This window comes from Anomalospiza imberbis, chromosome 5, assembly GCF_031753505.1.
Source record: "Anomalospiza imberbis isolate Cuckoo-Finch-1a 21T00152 chromosome 5, ASM3175350v1, whole genome shotgun sequence".
Taxonomy (NCBI): domain Eukaryota; kingdom Metazoa; phylum Chordata; class Aves; order Passeriformes; family Viduidae; genus Anomalospiza; species Anomalospiza imberbis.
This window is the reverse complement of record NC_089685.1, coordinates 6,406,816-6,426,364: the sequence shown is the minus strand read 5'-3', so window position 1 is coordinate 6,426,364 and position 19,549 is coordinate 6,406,816. Positions and strand designations below refer to the sequence as shown.

The following is a 19,549-nucleotide window of genomic DNA, read 5'->3' as shown; positions in this document are numbered from 1 at the left end:
AGGGATGTCCAGAGCTGGGAGGAAGCATACAATGGTGGGAAGAGCTCATCCTTTTATCCCTATGACAGCTTAGAGTGTCCTGGGATTGCTTTTGGGCAGTGCAGGCCCATGTTGTCTCCCCATGGAGAGCTGCCCAAAGGGATCTCACAAGACCAATATGGTTTTGTGGATTCACAGAGCTGGGAAGGTTTGGCCTGAAGGAAGAGATTCAATGTAGGCATGATCACAGAGGGTAGGACTGTTTACAGTGCAGAAGCACTGATTTGAAAGCTCTGTGCAGAATGTATCTTCCTCAGCTTCACCTGCTCCTGAACCACAGGGGTCTACCCCTACCAGGTTGGATGTTCCTCCAAGTTGTGCACCTGTGCTTTCTCTGCTTTAACAGGTATCCCTCATTCAAAACTCCTCTTGGCTGTGAAAAAAGAGCTGCCACAGCCTGCCGGAGCCTTGCTTCTGGGAAAAGACAGTTCTGGAGAGCAGGACTGAGAAATGGTGTTGGTGTAGCACAAAGAAAGGCTGATGTGTGGCATAAGCCAGACCTCAGTGCATACCAACACTCTGAAAGCCTTCAAAGTAAGGACAGTCCCCTTCCCTCCAGTGCAAACATGGCTGTGGATTTTGGCAAGGTTGCAAGCAAAATATTTTCTACAGTTGCATCTTGGTCTTGTCCCTCTGGCTTCTCTGTACTGATGTTTTATCTCCCTTGTTGCAAACAGCCAAGAATTTGTGGCTGAGCACATAGCAGCAAAGAAGATGTACAGAGATGAAGTGAATATTGACATGAGATCGTCAGGATGTCATGCATAAGGATTTCAGTGTTCCTGGGGTGACCTTCTGCCCAGTCTCTCTGGGAGCTTGGAAGAGCCTGGTGGACTCTGAGTGACCACTGAATCTATGGAAGAACTCATGACTTTAAAACCAAAACATGAGAAAGTTTTCCTGGCTGAGATTTTAATTTCATGGTGAAATGTGAGATAGACCTTTATCTACTGTAAGTGCCAAATTTGGGCTAAATCCAGCTAACTTATACACAGGTGGGAATGAGGTCCTTAGTGTGAAAGGATTGTCAGAGTTCAGGCTTATGTCACGTGGGAAGACTGCAGAGTCTTTCTACAGGATCTGTTGCTCCTCCTGACGCTGCAAATCATGTGCTTGTGCCTCACTGTCACACACCACCTCCAACACACTTCCAGGCAGCACTTTTGTACATGGATGTACTTTTCCAGAGGTGTATCTTGCCATGGATGTGCTTTTTCTGGAGCACAAATCAAAGGTTATCTTAGCTGTCCTGGTACAACCCACCATCAAAACAGAATTCTGAGAACACAGCTGCTCACCACAGCTTTCAAATACTTACCATGTTGGTTCTGGGGGTTGTTTCTTCATTCACAAAATAAAAGCTTTATAAGTAATTTGCCTTTCTCTTTATATTGCTTTGAGCTGGCCATCATCACTGCTGTTTGTTTCAACTCTGTTACTGAACCAGGTGTCTAAAATTACCTAGCTTTGGCCTCAAGCACAGGCCCACCTCCCTGCTGGGCATGTTGGTTTTGCCACCTATTTTAAGGGGGAGGAATTCTTGTGTGCCAGTGAGTGAAAACCAGAAGATAAGAAACAACAGCGGAGAAAAGTAGGAGGAAAAAATGAAAAGCAAGTCATAACACACCCCAGGAACATCGTCTGGAAGAAAATTAAGCCAATAATGGAGCACACTCAACAGTCTTTGGAGAGCACAGCTGACTGCAAAGGGGCTCAGAAATTCTCACTGACGAAAATCCTGTCTCCTTTGATGATTCCCATCACAGAGTGTGTAAGTCACCAGCACCAACTCAAATGTGCAGCAGTCTCCAACAAGTACATGTCCTTTCCCCAGCCCTACACAGATATTCTCAGAGCCCAGGTGACAGCCATGTCTCCATATGTTGACATTCAACACCATTTCCATCGACAGCTTTAGGAAAAATACAAAGGACAAATCATCCTTTCTATTCGTTTCCCTATGGAGTGAACTGGGGAGAAAGAAAATCTCATTATTCTCCTTTGGGACATAAAGGAACATCATTGCATAAAAGACAACAGGGCAGTGGAGCAGCCATAGAAATTATTCACTCCCTTTCTTGCATGTGGGTGGAGACTCATGCACTCAAAATCATCAGACTTCACATCAGGCTGATTTAATTTGATTTATTGGAGGAAAACAATTAGTCATCCCTTTAAATTGTCATTATGATAGAAATCTCGATATGTGTACATGATTGTCAAGGCAGAGAACCACTTGCGATGTAGCCCCATTAACAATTTGCAGAACTGCAAACTCATTACGCAGATAAAACTTTTGCAATGCCTTAATACATGCATGGAGTAAATACACATTCTCCCTTCTTTTTTGGACATGGATGCTGTTATGAACTTGTTATCAATCACAAGACCTGCAATATTAGGCACACTGACATTCCTTGATTAAGATTAAAGCCTTTGTAGAAAACATGCTTGCATTTTCATTAGAAGTCAACTGAGGGATGTTTTGCAGTTGGGGATATTTGGGGAGTCACTATTCTGGGCAGACTAGGCTCTTTTTTCCCACTGTTTTCTGGCTCAAATAAAATATCTATCTTAACAAAGGCCCAAATGGGCCAAAATATTGTTTCTCAACTAGAGGTCAATGTACACCACGTCACTGATGTTGTGTTGACCAAAACATGAGTCACACCAACTGAGCTGCAACCTTGCACACTCTTCACTTTGGGGGTCATGCTTGATCTAATAAGACTCAGCATGCTGGGCTCAGGGGATGCAAGATGAGAGATGGAAAAGCTCAGAGTTGCTCCAAGCAACCCCCTAGGAGCTCCCACCCACCAGGAAGCACAGCACACATCCACCTCCTCATGGAGCCTCACACCAGGTGCTGCCTCAGCAATCTGAACTCAGGCTGGTTGACAAGTGTAACTGATGGTTTGTTGTGCTGCCATACAGTGATTTGGCAATGGCACAGCCCTGGCCGAGCACCAGCCTTGAAAGGGGGCTCAAGACTTCTCGGTGTTTCGGCCACCATGGAGAATAATTTCCAAGGACTATACCACCAGCATGATGCTTGCTCCCCAGGCCTGCTTCTTGGCATGCCCTTGCCAGGAACACAGAGCAATTCCCAGTCCTTTCAGATGACTCTGCTTTGAGTGTTGGGAACTCAAGGATTTTCCACACAGCAGCCACTCAGGAGCTGGGACCAAAGGCCTGGTGATGCCCACAAGAGGTTTGGGCTGGAGCAATCCTGTACCCTGCCTTGGAAAGACCAGCACAGATGAAAATGGGTCAATGCCTAAGGGAAGAGAAGGAAAGGGCATGGTTTCCATGTGGAAGAAGGAAAAGTACCACACCAAACTCTTCCATGGATAAATGGTATTACTTGGAGGTTCAGGGATTAAATGGTAGTATTTAGGTAGTGAGGCTTTGGAAAGGATGGGATAGTTTACCTCAGCTCTCTGCCCTATTTTGTGCAGGCAAAGTATCACAGCATCTTGGTCCCCAAAATGCAGTTCATTCTGCAACAGGTGAGAAAGAACTATCTTACAGGAAGAGAAAAATACTAAGAATTGAGTGAACCAATCTGAATTTTCACTAGGAAAAAAAAAAACCAAAAAAAAAAAAAAAAAAAAACAAAAAAAAAAAACAAAAAAAAAAAAACAAAAAAAGAGACACACCAACATGTTTCTTTGCAGCTCTGAGTCAGTGACCTAGGGAAGGAATTTTTGATTCAGATCAAATTTGTAAGAGTTGTATTTAAAAAGGGATTCTGACCTCCCCAGCTCCCTGCTTCTGTATCTGTGTATGACTGCTGCCCAATTTTAAGCTGCTCTGGATGGTGACTCTTCCTGTACATGCTGCAGAGCACTCAACAGAAAGACAAAATACATTACCAGGCTTTGCAATATCTTGTTTACAAAACATCAGCTTTTGCATTTACTTAAACTTAACAATGGATTTCGAGTTACAGATACATTGAGTCATTTAAAAGCAATACATGGAAGTAATTCCCTCAGAGAGAAGGTTGGGTTGAATGTGGATAAAGAAAAGGTTCGGGAAATACAGAACCAGTGAAGAGCAGTTTAATACATGCAGTGCAGTATCATGCATTTATTGGACAGTTGATGCCATCATTAGTTCAGCAGTGTTTTTTCACAACGCTTGCGAGCACACATGCCCTGATTCCACTCTGGAGTATGGAAAAACTGCAAGAGCCATTCGACTGACCTTAGCATTTATGAAGACGAGGGGAAAAAAAAGCTACCTGGACAGATAAGTGGCACTATTTTTGCTGGGGAAGGGGGTTTTGAAATCCAGAGTCCAGGCTAAAGAGCCTCTATCCTCTGCTACAAACACTATTTACACAGCTTTGACCCAGCCACGCAAAGTCAGACCAAAAAACCTGGACCAACTCCTGATGACCCACCGGAGGGATCTGTGATCTCTGGGTCCACAGCACACACGTGCACACACAAAAACACTTGTGTGTCACAGACAGCAGAGCACCCCGCACACAGGCTGGGAAGGCAGGACCCTGCTGCAGGGATGTGAGGGAAAACAAAAGGGATTGGGTAAAACTTGCTGCTGGGCATGAAATATGGGATGACTGGTTTGCCAGGGGAAATAAGAGTTCATGCAGTGTTCGTGAGCAGGTTGCTGTTCCCTCACTCAGCTATTGCTGACAGTGATTTGCCAGCTAATCCTCCACTCTTGGTCTTGATGCTGTTTTCCTTGGATACCGTAGTCTCCGTGTGTGTTTCTGCTTTTTGCTTGAATGAGTGTTGGAGCTTCTGAAGCAAATAAGCACAATAAAGAAGGCAAAACTTCCTTCCCATTAATAATTTCTGGGATGCATTCACTCCCCCATTGACAGGTAAATATTCATGGCAGCAAGAGCAGGAATAATTGCATCAAATGAGAATTTCCATATGCTGAATGGAAGCTACTTCTGTACCTTGGGGCTCAGCCTTGAAACTTATTTTGCCAGTAGATGAATCCCCTGATTCTTTGGAAAGAACAAAAAGAACAGGCTATATCCTGCATGATCTTGCTGGCAAAGTCAATCTGGTGTTTTTATCTGGTGCTCATTCAGTGCTGCTCAGGGCTGGATCTGTTATCACAGGAGGAAGTAATAGCACAGGTTTCCCTAGAGCTGATCTTGTTAATGCCAAGTTCACATCAAAGGGCAATATCCTCTCTGCTTGCCAATGGCTGAAAGCTATCTGGCTTTCTCTGGCAGTTTGATTCCCTAAAAATAGGAAGGGGACAACCTTGGGGCCAGCTGCAACTGCATTTCATGGGCACCCTGGAGGCCCATGTTCTGGTTTGCAGAGGGTTTGGGGAGAAAAGCCTTAAATCAGGGGTTATGCTGGCCCTGGTACAGAAAAAAACCCTTAGGACAAGACCTGAATTTCATCAGAACCAGGCAGAGACCCAAGATAACTAGTAATTAAAAAAAAAAAAAATACTGTCAATAGCCAAGAAGGTATGCAGGAACCCCTGTTCATTGCCTACAGCACAACTACACGGAGGTGTCTACCAGTGGGATCACACCCCTTTTTGTGGTTTGATTCATGTCAGGAATGAACCAAATGTCTTGGTTTTATTTCAGCACCACAACCATAACACACACACAAGGCATAGGTAAAATCCTACCTTTTTTTTTTTTTTTTTTTACCTGCTACTCTAATGGCACCTGTACAACAGCAACAAGGACAGAGAAGACAGCAGCAGCAGAGTGACACAGTCTCAGGAAAGCAACACTGCCAGGTTTTCCCCACACTCCTACTTCCCCACCAGCCGTGTTGCAGGGCCAATATCCATTCTGTGCTGCAGAAGGGGTGATCCAGCAGAGAGTTAAGATGCACTGGGAATGAAGTCACATGCAAAATCATCAGCAGAAGCCCTTGCCACTGCAATACTGACTTTCAGCTCGCAGAGTTCACGGGCAGCCTGTCCTCACAACTTCTTCTGCAGGCTAAGGGGCCAGCTGGAGCTTTTCTGGATTTTTTTTTTTTGTTTTGTTTTCCCAGCAAGAGCACTGCTGTTGACATCAGAGATGGCCTCTGTGACTCTGGAGGTAAAAATCAACAATCAAAGCTGCAAGCAAAGAAAAAGAAGGGGAAGGAGCTGAGGAAAACAAGTTACAAAGGAAAAACCCATCGGTACCAGTAAAGCAGAGAAGGGTAACAGAGTCCAGGCTGAAGTCCTCATGCAAGTAGCAAATCACAGATTGTTTAGCAGGACAGTTCATTGGAAAAGAGCCCAGAGTGATTTTTCTACCTAGTCCTTCATGGCAAGGCCAGCTGGGGATTTGTTTTGAAGCTTCTGCTGTGGGGTTATTTGGCCGTTCCCCCATGCCCACATTATTTTCTCTACCTTTGCATTCTCCTGTGAGAGTGGCTGAGCAGAAGCGGGCTGGGGCAGGGGAAGGACATGCAAAAGCACTGGAGCATCCCTGGTAAGCAAGGCTGGCGTGTTTGCCCTAACAGGCTGTGCTGCCACGGGGCAAATGTGTCCAGCCCTCCCCCACAGATCTGGCCTGGGTACTGCCAAGTCACCCCTGTTAACAGATTTACCCAGATTTAAACTGAGAAGGTTTAACCAAGTGATGCTTCAGGAGAGATCTCTAAGCATTTGGTGAACCTGGGTCAGGTCTCCAGCTGTGTTTCACTGATACCAAAGAAGAGCTCCCCACCACCAGAATTGTAGCAGAAAGAAACAATTTTGCTCTTAAGTGCTTCTGTTTTTTATCTTATAATCCCAGCAGTTGATAGCAAGCCAAAGAGAATAATGAAAAGTTACACAACCAAGGCAGAATATTACTTGCAGAAAAAAAACCAAATCACACTAATTCCAACAATGGAAGGAAAGAATAGCCCTCCCATCAAAAAAACCACGGAAAGCACCCAGCAAGGAGGGGCAGCCAGTGCATGGGAACCCCCATTTGCAGGACAGCATGTCTGCCTTTGCTCCTGTCACTGCTCTTTGTTTTAGAGATGGAAATCCATTTGCTTTTCCTTTTTCTGCAAGATTCATTTGGATGCTGTATTTTGATCAGTGGTCACAGCAACTGCTGAGGTCAAGTTCAAACCAGACCTCAGGTTTCAGAAGAGGAAGCACAGAGGGAACATTTGAGCCCTAACCTTTAAAACTGCTCTACAGAGACAAAATTATTCCCTAACTAAATCCTGCTTTAGGTTGCACATGTGTAAATGTGGGGAACTCCACTGATGCCAAACTGGGAGACTGTCTATTTACAACCTGCAACTGGAGCAGAATAGCACCAGCCGTGCTTATGAAATCACGGGGGTGCAAAATACCTTGAATTTCTTGGGGTTGGAGTCTCTCAAAACTAAAACTTCCTTACTCAGGATGGTAAAATAAAGTGGCCTTAGACTGAGTTTAAATTGTGTTCTACTTGTGTTTTGATGCTTTTGCAGCAAGACATAAAGAGCTCAGATGTAAATGCTAATAAAAAGTGTATGGTGGCAATGGCCAGGGTATGGGGACAGGAGAGTGACTTGCAGCGAGGAGGTGCCTTGACCTTCAGTCTGCCCAAATCTTGGTCAGAAGTTTTCACTGTGGAAATTGTGTGGAGTATTGCCGTAAGCCCCCAACAGTTTAGTATCTGCTGTCTTTCCTAGAATGAGAAATTGAAGTTAAAGCCTTTCCTGTGTGAGCACCCATGCCAGCTGCAGCATGCTGGGGTGCACAGGGTGCACCTGGGGCTCACTCAGATGTGCCACAGCCCTCTGAAAACAGGGAGCAACTTAACACAGAGGAAGCTAGAGAAACCTGGTGCAGCAGCTCCAAGTGTCACCGAAGGAGTGGCTATTTCAAACAGAGTCAGTGCTCACTGCCACCTGCCTTTCCAGCTTTTTTTTTCCCCAAGGTTTTTGGGTTTTTTTTTGGTTTTTTTTTTTGTTTTTTTTTTTGTTGTATGATGGATGAAATCCCAGCTGTGCCATGTGAAGCCAAAGCTGGAGCAGGATATAGAAGTCTCGATGAAAAATATCTTATGGCTTTTCCCAGCACAAGCACTATTGCCTGATACATTCAGCTCTGTCTGTGACTGGCTTTCACAATTTCTTGTGCAGGGTAAGTGAGGCAAGTGTGGTGACAGAGCACACTGAAGGGAATTGTGCCTCTGGCAGGGATAAACCTGTCTGGGATGTGAGGGGCTCAGAGTGCCCAGTGAAGGGCATCTGCCTCTGCCACCTGCCTCTCCTCTCACCTCCTCAAAGCAAAATCAGATGGGAGTTTCATTGAGGTAACCTGGAGGGAGCCCTTTAGCAAATTGAGCAAATTTGCTCCCCTCTCTGTTTCAAGCTGCTTTAATGCACAGCAGCACAGCAGTTTTGGTGGCTGTTCCTGAAAGATGCACCAGCACAAAGAGCCTGGGAAATGCATGCATTCAGTGATTAAAAAATGGGTAAATTTGGCTTGCTTTGGTATATGAGCTCCCGGGGAGGAGGGATAGCCAGTGCCACCACTGCTGCCAGCTGTGCCTGTGCCTTTCAGCGAGGTGCTGCTTTCCCAGCTGAGCACTCCTTGTCAACCCTCAGCCTGATCATGATGGAGCTACACTACACCAGATCCTGCATTTTGCACCCAAGAACCTGCCAGTGCTTTACAGAGGGCTCCAAGCACCCCTCCTCTCCTCTCCCTACTTTTGGCTATTCTGGGAGGTGCTGAGCATCAGCAACGCCAGGCAAAGCCCCAAGAAGCTGTGGGTGCTGGGAATCTCTCTCATGAAGCCCTTGGGCTGGATGCACCCCATGCCAGAGGCCACGCTGTGGGGAGGCTGGTGAATTAAATGTCTTGCTTGAGGGCAGCACAGCAAATCAGTGGCAAAGGATGATGATTCCCACCCCTGTATCTTCCTTTTCTTTCCCTCTGCTCACAACACACGGAGACTCGAAGGAGATGGGAGCTGCAGGATGAGACCATGCTCTGTCATTTCCTTTGCACAGCTCTGGTCAGCTCCTGCCTGACTCCGTGTACCTGCCTCTCCTCTGATCCCCAGCACGACAGGAATGAGGCCGAGGATGAGCTGACTCCCAGCTGGAGGCAATTTAATTCTCCCCATGGCTTTCAAGGAGGAGGATGGGGGGAAAGCAGCAGTTTCTTAATCTGAGCAGTAACAGCTCTGCTAAAGCCAGACAGACTTGCAGTCCTATTTGAGGAGCAAGAAATGGCATGCCATTGAAATCCTCCCAAGTTGCAAAGTTAATGCCAATTCCTACCTACAGAAATAGCTATCCCCCAGCAAACTGGAAGAGGGACATTACTTGAAGTAATTTTTAAAAGAAAAAAATATGCTTAGGAAAGTATTTCTATTTAAATAATCCAGTTGAGATGTTTGTAGTTAATGGAAAAAAAAATACAACATATACTGTTACCTACACTGAGAAAAGAGTAAATCACTGGGGAAAAGAATGAGTGTTCATTAGTTAGAACATTGCTAGACTCACATACATATATATATATATATATATATATGTATATATATATGCACAGCACCAGAGACTGTTAGATTCCGTTCCTCCTGGAGTCATTGCAGTTTGTGATAAATGAAACATTTCAGAATTGCAGTATAAAATATGGCCATAAAAAAACCTTCTTTCTTCTAGTCCTTCGCCGAGCAGGGTGGGACGGCGCCGAGGCCGCCTGCCAGCCCCGCCCGCCGCCTGCCCGCTCCTTGCCCCGGCGCTCACTTGCTCCCTGTGTGCACTGTGGTCACTGTGGTGGCTCTGGGTCTCCGGTCCCCTCCTACCGCAGAAACGCCTGAAGAAGCAGATGAAACAAAACTACAGAGAGTGGATGGAGACATACCTAAAAGGAAAGCCAGAAACACAGTTAGAAATGTTATTTTTGGAGGTGGGAACTTGGGCAAAGTGGAGTTTGTTTCGTAGCGCGCTACGGAGCGGAGAGGATTGCGGCTGGAGAAGGGGCTGTTGCTCTTCCTGCAGCGGTGGGTTGGCTGGGTACCTCCACAGGGCATCTTCTGCCCATGGTCATTCACCTACTGCCACCAGCAGCAGTGCACACACATCTCACAGGGACTCAGGCCCAGTTTCGGTATAGCTTCAGCCACACCGATGTCACAGTTCCAGGGCTGAAGACAAAGAGTTGTGGGGTTCAAAAATCCCTTCAGCATTGTACTCGCTCAGAATAATTTCCTCTTGGGCATGTTAAAGATGATTAAATGTCTCACCATGGCCACCTAGCTAAACGAACAGACGGTGCACCTGGGCTAAACACAGTTCCCTGGGCATCCTGGGAAGCTGCTGATAAAGAAATACAGTGGGTCAAATTCGCTGCTGAGTCCCAGTAAATCTAGAGGGAATGTAAATTTGTGTGACTTGGACATCACTCTAGTGACAGCTCACTTTGCTCCAGGCTTTGCTGGGATGTCTCCAGGACTTCCAGCTGAGACGTAGGTTGACGTGAGGTTGAGTATCTCTTGACTACCAGTATTCTGGTGCAACAAAAACTGTTAGGTGGGGACCTGGCATGGTCACCTTGCTCTGACAAGATGCAGGCACAGAGTGATTAGAAATACAGTTTATTTTTCCAGACTGGTGAATAAAGGATGGATGAAGCCTATATCAATATATTCCCAGACTGAAGTTTGACATGACCTTTTGACTCTTCAGGATCTTTTTGATACTTGTTGGGACTTTTAACTACTTTTCCATGCTTCAAGGAGGCATTTCAATCTCAAGGATGACTATGCTGTACCTATACTTGGCCAGATTCCATTTCCCATTGACATTTGACTACTTGGCATCACACTGCAATTTATCTAGTACATTAAAAATATAGAGCTCTAGGATCTATAAATAATCTAAGCAGTCCAATCATGACTAAATTGAATAAACCAGCCATGGACTGAGAATCAGGCCAATACACTTGAGAAATCCTGACTGATTCCCTTAGGGATCCCTTCTTGTTTCCTGACAGCTAGCATAATCCAGCCTAATGCCTGATCTCTGCTCTGCCCTACAACAGAGGTATTGGATGCAGCCTGACATAATCTACTGTCAGGCAAAGGCTGTACTTAATTGCCTTCAGTGATGTGAAAATGCTGCATTTGAAAGTATTTGGAGAGTTCAAAAAGTGTCCATTAATAGCATCAGGCAGCATTCTACTGTGCAATGGTGGCACAGCTGGATCATGTAACGTGCTCCATGGGATCTTTCTCATGCAAGGAGTCTGTACCCAGAGAAAACTGCTGAGAAATAAAGAGGTAGGAGAAAGACCTCAGATATTTCCTTTTTCCTATCAGGAGGTATTGGGTGGAATGTATTTGATATGTCAGATCTCTCTTACTCCTTGCATTTACTGCTGGCTCTCCTCATTGGTTCTCTGGGGCTCCAGCATCTCCTAACTCTTTAAATGTTTTCTTTGAAGAAGGAAAGCTCTTCTGCATTGTCTGCCAAGCTGGACTTAACCTGAGTTGCTTGGAAATCTTCCAATATTTTTCTGCCTTGTATTTCTGGCATGTAAAAACTCATCCTATCTTAACACATCTGGTTTAATCCTTCATGTCCTGGTTGACTTCACCACTGCAAAATATGGTTGGATTCTGCACAGGGTTCTGTAGTCATTAAACAGATTTCTTTGCCTTATCACTCTTTCTGTTCACTCATGTTTTAACACTTTTCAGACTACTGATTGCCACTAATTAACACCATTTGAGATTAATCAAATGGACAGGTGGAGATTAATCACTCACCAATTTAACTGCATTAATCACCCACCAGTTTAGCAGCAAAGCATTCAACAGATGCTCTAGACCTGACTGAGGTCCAGCCTTGCCATACTGAAACAGGAACCAAAACCAAGGGACATTTCCACAGTGGGGGTTTTCTACATTGCTGCATGGCCAGTGCATGGTTGGAAGTGTTTGAGGATGGTCAGCATCACTCCTTTGCAGGTGCCAGGAGTACGGTGATTTTTTTTGGCAGCAGCTGTAGGATTTGGCACTGAGCATCACAAACTGGACACTGGGTATGAATCCCCACCAGGCCCAGTATCCAGAGGGAAGGGAGCTCTCCCCTGGTTCAGCCACAGCACAGGCTGAAAAAGCATCTCACAGAGTACCCAGAAGGCAGAACCCCCCTGAGTTGTGAAGGAAACCATGCCCATGGCAGCAAGAGGAAACAGCTTCCACACAGAGCCACCGGGACTGTGGCTGGAGGCATGTCCTCAGCAAGGAGCAGGGGGTGGCGAGCAGGGGTGGCAGAAGCAGAGAGCAGCTTCTGCTCCAGAAGATCCATCCTGAGCAATAGGTTCTTTCAGCTCCAGGACAGTGCAAGGTACAGTCTAGAAATGACTACTTCAGTCCACAGCAAAGCATTCCTTTTCAGTGTTGCACTTTAAAGTAACCCCCCAACTGTAAAATCCACATCCCTCCATTTCATTATATAAAATATCTACAGATGGACAGGAGAGAAAAAAAGAAACGCTCAGAAGCGAGAGAATAAACAGGCTTCATTGCAAAGGATGCATTTCTGTCTTCCAAATAATCCCTTTGCTGCCATGTCCCCTTCCCTGGCATTCAGAAAAAATATACATCCCAAACTTCTGAGTCCAGTGGGCAGCTTGCAAATATCAATTATAGCACAAAACAAACATAGCAGAGGGCCAAGTCGCACAGTGGCGCACAGAGTCTGAATCCTGCTCAAACAAATGAACCTCTTCATGCAGGAACTTAACTTGGCCTAGGAAGAGAGAAGCTGGGTCTGGCTGGCAGGATCAGTCTTCTCCACGGAAAGGGAAAGTAAGGCAATTTTTACAGAAAAATGCTATATTATAATACTCTAAACTCAAACATAAACAGTTGGAGTAAACTTTTTCAAATTTCAACCAAATACAAAACTTTGTTGCTGTGGGGGTCTGGGTCTTTTTCCCAAGCAAAAGCCCTTTTTCTCCACAAGAAACTGTGATTTTCTCTCAAAAATCACCAAGACAAAACCTCATTTTTTTTTAATGCATCAACTTTTCCAATTGCAACACAATTTTTCCGGCCAGCCAAAAAATGGCGGCCTGTTTCAAATCCTTATTTTAAACACCTGCTTGCAGAAAGCCAAAACTATGGGCAGCGAGGACTGCAGCCTGGGGGTCAGGGGAAAATGGGGATGCCGTGGATTTGCTCGGAATTCCCGGGATGATGGCTACTCACAATCTTTCCGTGTGGCTGCGTCGGGGAGCGGCGTGGCGAGGCTGAGGGTGCTGGACACACTGGCGCTGGCACTGTCCAGGCTGCTGCCGAGGTGTAGCCGCCTCATGTGCCGCACGACTGCCGTGGCATTGAACGCTTGCTGCAGGAGAACAGCAGGAAAGAAATTGAGAAGAGAAAAAGTTGGAGGCGGAAGGGTTATTTGTGCTCCTCTCCTGGCTGCTCAGAGTGTCAGAAGGGAATAAGCCTGTTATCTTTCAAATTTTTCCCGAATTCGAAACTAGAAAGTGCGTTATCAAACCTTTGTTGTCCTAGTGCTCAGCTGGGATGCAGCAGCCTACAGGAAAGTCATATTTGACAAATCCATCCCTGCCCCAACAGGCATTTCTTCATGTCCCAGCATGGCGCTGACCCCAACCTGCCAAAAGCCACGGGTGCTTTAGCTACAGGCAGCCCCAGCTCCATTTCTCAAACTCTTTACATTTGGTACTTGTCAAACACCATCCTGTATAAGAGGCCCTGCAGGGTCATGTAACCTAAGCCTGGACCAACCATTTTGACCACAATTTTGGGCCACAAAAGCACTGCCCTGGCGCAGGGGTGGCCGTAAGGCAGAGCTGTGAGTCAGTGTCACCCCTCAGGACAGGTCACTTACTCTCCATTTGCTTTTTGCAAAGTTCTTCCGGATCTGAGCGCTGACCGACTCGTGGATGTTTTTGTTGAGTGCTGTATCTCCAGCGATCCTGAAATGGACAGAGCAGGCACGTTGTAAGAGATCTTTTCCTCCCCTTGAATACTCTTACTTTTTCCCCTCGGCAGAGAGGCTGCTCCCAGGTGTGACTGCACCTGCAGTGACAACGATTTCATTCACAGACAGGCTCAAACTTCCCATGGCTGTCTCTGCTGGCAGCCGCGGTGGAAAATCTGGGGCAATAAAAGCCAGTGTAGATAAGGTTTGTAAGTCTGGCAGCTACAAAGAGGTATGGGCTGATTTTGTTGGTGCTTGGCTGCTTTCTATCACCATTACAGCCCCTGATGAAAACATTCTACTCTTTTTTTCTTTACATCCAAAGACTTAACATCAACAGGCTGAGACTACTTTTAGCTCAGCTATGCAGAAGCTTCCAGAGGCACTCCAACCTGTCTGATTTCTGTTTGTACTGGAGATTTTCCTGCCACCCTGCAACATACATAGTCATTCATCATGATTAATGTAGATTTACTGTAAAGCAGAGACATGGATACTCATTGAAGCAGCACAGGCTGCACAAAGAGCTTTAACTGAGCAATACTGAACCTAAAATAATTGATTGATCTTGCACAGTTTCTTTAACAGATAAAGATACGTTCAAATCTAAACTCTGTTGTTTCGAGGGGATTTTATTGATTCATTTAACTCCTCAAGGCAAGAGATCTGTTGGAAGAACAGGCATCGCAGTGCACTGATGTTGGGCCATGTGCTGGGGTAATTAGTGCCATCTAATGTAGGTGATACAAGGAGGCAAATATTGCCTTGTATGTGATACTTTCAGAAATCATTTTTTTAGCCGCAGTGTAGAAAAACAACGTGCATTAGCGATAAAAAATGATAAGGAATTTAATAATCCACCAGGAGCAGAGTCTCCCAGACTGAGGAGCTCCAGCAGGATAATCAGAAGGTCCGGGGGACTCAGGAGTCATCTAATCCTTCTGCCCACCCCAGCTCTGTCAAAATCATTTTGACAAATATTTAACAAACCAGTCTCTAAAGATCTTGGAAAGATGGAGACTCCTCAGGCAACCTATTCCAGTGCCTCACTATCTCCTAGAAGACATGGAAAATAGTTTATTCCCTTTGTCTTTGAAGCATCCTTTCATATATTTGAAGACTGTTATCATGACTTCTCTCAGTCTTCTCTTCTCTAGACTAAACAAACTGATTCTTTCACTGCTTCTTCATAACTCATGTTTTCTAATCCTCTGATCTAGTGAGCTCCTCTGGACTTTCTCCAGCTAGTCCACATTTTCCTTTGAGGGTGGCACCCAAACTTTCTCTGTTTCCCAACTAAGGCAGCAGAATGGCAGCATTGCTTTGTGCTTTTAAAAGAAAAAAAACTCTGCTTACATACCCCAGCCTGCTGCTTCCATTTATGTGTCCCATGCATTGGAGACACCCCTTTCCCTTTACCCAGATCATTCCAAACTTCTTCTAAGGACATGCTGCTTTTTCTGCCTTCATGCCCTTGGCACATCTAAGTGCTGAGACCAGCCTTCTCCAAATTGCTGCCCGCCTTCCAGCTGACAACAATCTCCCAGCATCTTCATCAGAGAGATGAGAGGAATGTCTTCCCCTTGGGAGGAAGGACTAAATCCTCATGTCCCAAGAGTGGAGACACACCAATCCCATCCTGCTGCAGCTGAGCTCATCTCTATTGGGTTATTCAAGAGTCCTGGAGCCAGCAGGATTGTAGGCAGGAAGGAGCAGGGCTCACCCAGCTGGGAAGGGCCCTGTCTCACTGCCACTGCCATGGAGCCTCTGCCTCAAGCAGACAGAAGAACTGGGCAAAGCACAGCTCCCAAATGGCACCTGACTTCCTCTCTTGGGTCCCTGTGCTGTTGACAGAGAAAGGGAGGTGTTTGGCTGAAAACTGGATGATCTTCAGATCTTTCTTTGAAGATGATTCCTTCTGATCACCTTTCTCACTGACAGCAAGGCAAGTTAGATTTCCTGGATTTCTCACTGGGGCCAGGTGACCAAAATCTTTGTGAGGCACTATCTGGTTTATCGTGTTCATTGTTCCATCCTCTGTCCTGCACAGTGAATATTGCCAGGCTCAGCACAGACCCTGATGGATGCCAAGAAGTCCACACTCCCAGACAGGTCCTAGCAGAGTTTCCTGGTGGGAGTGTAAATTCCTGACTAGTCAGAGTCACTCCAAAATGTCTTGAGCACTCTCCTCTGTCCACAAAGACCTCCTTGGTGAAGGCAGGTGCCCTCAGCACACACCAGCTGGGAGTATTGGCTGTTACACTACCGATCTCAGAAGAAACTACAAGCCAAACCATCCCTTCAGTAACTGATCAAAGAGACCAAGACAGAAAATTCACTTGCAAAGGAATTTTTCCGCCAAAGCTAATGATGCATTCTGCTTTACAAACAAGTTGGTTAACAAACTCTATAAGAACTGATGCTGTTGCCCACCTGCCAAATCTTATTTTGGAAACATAGATAGAACAAGTTCTTGAGGCATGATGCCCTTGCAAGCTCTTTCAGAAGACTGTTCTTGCCAGTTTCCACAAGGACTTGAAAATACATTTTTGTAATATGAAGCTTTTGATTGGGCGTGTAGCTCCAACAGAGGCTATTTTTTAAATTATTATTATTTTTAGTTTAAGGATCATTTTCTGCAATGCTGGTGGTTTCAATAAGAAACTTCTGGTTCCAATAGTTCACAAAGTGCCTTCTACCACCCCTAACTCTGTGTTCACTATGCAATTCTTGTAATTCCAGGAAAAAAGTCTTGGTATTTGGGTTTTTTCCAGATAGGCAGAAGAATATTTGTTTACTTCACAAGGGGATGGAGAGACATCCTGTGAAGCCTTCAGATGCTACAGCAGTGGAACCATCCTACATCTTAGGTCTTTTCAACAACATTAGCACCTTGCAGATGATAGTTTCTAATCAGAGCAAAATAACAGCACTGCTGGGGCTAATTTAGTGCAGCAGGAGCTGTTCAAACAAGTGTTGGTATGCTGAACGGTGTGGCTCAGAATGCAGCCTCAGCTGCCAAAGCTGGGAGGGGGATTGTTCTGCCTTTGAAGAGCTACCCTGTTAATCCTGGGATGCTGTAACATGAGCACTGTGCTTTCAGACTCTATTTTGCACTTGGAGGGTTTTGTAACTTTTATGAAATACTCGTGGAATTATAGTGTTTATAATATAGTTTTACTTCCAGGAAAACAAGAGCAGTGTTATCATCCCTTCACTGTTGGTGCTTTGCTGGAGATATGGGGGTTTCAGGACACAAAGAGGTGGAGGTGAGCAGGGAGAAGTCACATGTTTTTTATCTCAGCTGGTAGATATGGAAAATGAGATATGCTTTGGGCACACAGATCTACTCTGTGGTGTCTATCACGAGCATCCTCACATCTATACCAAATGTATTTAATAATGAACATTAGTTCCCTGAGAAGAGAAAGAATGAAATTAATAGATACTGGTTTTAGTGCATTTATAATTTCCTTTCCACATTTCCCTAACTCTCCAAGTCCACAGGCTATAAACCATCTCATTTTTCCTTTTAGGACAAAAATACCTTAGTACTTTTCTTTTTTTCTTTCTTTCTCCCTCCCTCTCTAGCACAACATATACTTTGCCTCTAGAAATCAGCTCCATTTTCACTGAGAAACTGCAATCAACTTGAGCTAATCAGACTGATGGTTATCTAGTCCTGAACAATAGTTTCTGGCTTTGCAGTTAACTTTGAAATTAACTATGTTAGCTCTGAAGTTTTTGGGTTTTTTTCACCAACTGTTCTACTTGGCCCAATAAAAGACATTGCTTCTACCTACCACATACATATACAAAAATAAAATTAAACAAATCAGAATAGTGCATCATCTGTTATCCTGCTGAGCATCACCCAGAACCAAGCAAGGACTGATTAGTCTACGTGAGACATGGATTTTCTATCAGCATTCCCATTTTTGCAGCAGCTGAAAGCAGCTGCATCCTAACAATGCTTTGGGGAACTTCTTGTTGAAGTTGGTTTTACATCCAGTTGTAAATATATAACTGTCTCAATGCATAGAATTGGATACCAAGAGACCACGAATGATGGCTCCCCATCCCAAACACATCTCCTGAAGCTAAGAAGGGTATTTCTCATGAATAACCATAAGAAAAATCTAATCCTGCACATGAGAGGAATCAAATCTAATGACCAAATATTATTTCATAGTATTTAATTCATTTTAGCTCTCTAGCCGACTTCAAACTTATCACACCAATTTATCTGGCCATACCACTTCTAAGCTTTGAGAGGAACCTCCAACAAAGACAAAACCAGCAAATTTCCTTTTGGACAGTTCTTCATTAGCATGCTACAAGCAAATGACTCTCTCATCCTCCCTGCCCACAACTGCAGGCAGAGCCTTTTATCTACCACTATTTTCTGAACCTTCCTTCTAAAGGCAGCCAACTCAAATGCTCTGCTGGCCAAAAAGTGCTTGGAAATACTTCTGAGTATGATGACAGGAAACATGGAGTTAGCTGTAATGGATAATGCTGAGGGATCATAACTCTTCTATAAGTATGCACACAAACACACATCCATGCATGTATATAAATACACACACACACTGTATCAGTGATGTTCCAAAGTAAATAGAGTGTGGGGATGAACTCGATAAGAGTTTGATTTAATGTTGTAAACATCAGCAATTCCCTTCAGGAAGGCCTTTTCACACTTCAAACAATATTGTCTGAGAACTGAGCTCTTTGTAAACCATGTCCTTTCCCTGGGTGGAAATTATTATCTGGCTTGTGCTCTCTGGCACATAATAAACACTTGGGGTCATGGTCACAATTTGCAGAGGCTCAGTCCTTGCCAGAGCTTTGTGATTCCTCAGTGTAGGCGTGGCTGGACGTTGGCACATCCCAAGGATCCTCTCTCCCTTTGCACAAGCAGTTTGGAAAGGCCAGGACCACACTCCTACCTGCAGACACTGGGGTCTAACTGGTGCCAAAAGCTCCTTCTCCCTTCTACAGTCTATGTATTTACAGTCTCTATATGGAGGCAATTAATCAATCATCCTTTAATTTAGATGCCCCAAATTGCCTTTGATGCCGTTAAGTGCCTTCAGCACACAGTTTTAAATCCCATTTAAGTTCACTTGGTTAATGCATGACAGAGTAAATAAACTCATGGCAGCCATTCTAGCTTCTGTATTAGCTTCCTAACTGCTGGGCTTTGTCCTCACCCTCTGAGCATTGTTTTCTTTCCCTCCCTGGAGGCTGGATTTGGCTCTGCAGGACTTAGTTTGACCTGATGAGGAGCACACTTCGATAATCCTTGTAGGTCCCTTCCACCTCAGGATATTCTATGTTTCTGTGAGTCTACAGCTGGAATAAATATTTCTGCAGGTTTCTGCAGCTCCCCCCTAACCACTGCAGACTGAGCCACTGCCCTAAACAGGATGTGGGCTCTGACATGGCAATATATTTAATAAACTTAATTGCTGTCTTTAATATGAGCCAGGGAAGCATTAAAATGTATCAAGCTGCAGCAAAATCACCCCATTCTTTTGTTACCTGCATTTTCCATGTCCTTTTTGAAAAGTCACAGTGGGAAAAGCTAA

General features: G+C 44.9%; 1 protein-coding gene across 3 annotated transcripts in view; it reads right to left on the bottom strand.

The window, feature by feature from the left end:
• Positions 1–2,170: 2,170 nt before the first annotated feature.
• Positions 2,171–19,549, bottom strand: part of CAMK1D (calcium/calmodulin dependent protein kinase ID) — a 208,770-nt gene continuing 191,391 nt past the window's right edge. Inside the window, exons 9-11 of one of the 3 annotated variants that reach the window (XM_068189489.1) lie at positions 13,866–13,953; positions 13,214–13,352; positions 2,171–6,094 (exon numbers count right to left, since the gene is read on the bottom strand). In XM_068189489.1, the coding sequence (XP_068045590.1) occupies positions 6,093–6,094; positions 13,214–13,352; positions 13,866–13,953 (229 nt within the window). In that variant the 3' untranslated portion in view covers positions 2,171–6,092. Of the gene's footprint in view, positions 6,121–9,728; positions 9,859–13,213; positions 13,353–13,865; positions 13,954–19,549 lie in introns of those variants that run through there. The other 2 variants (XM_068189488.1, XM_068189487.1) reach the window with 2 other exon arrangements.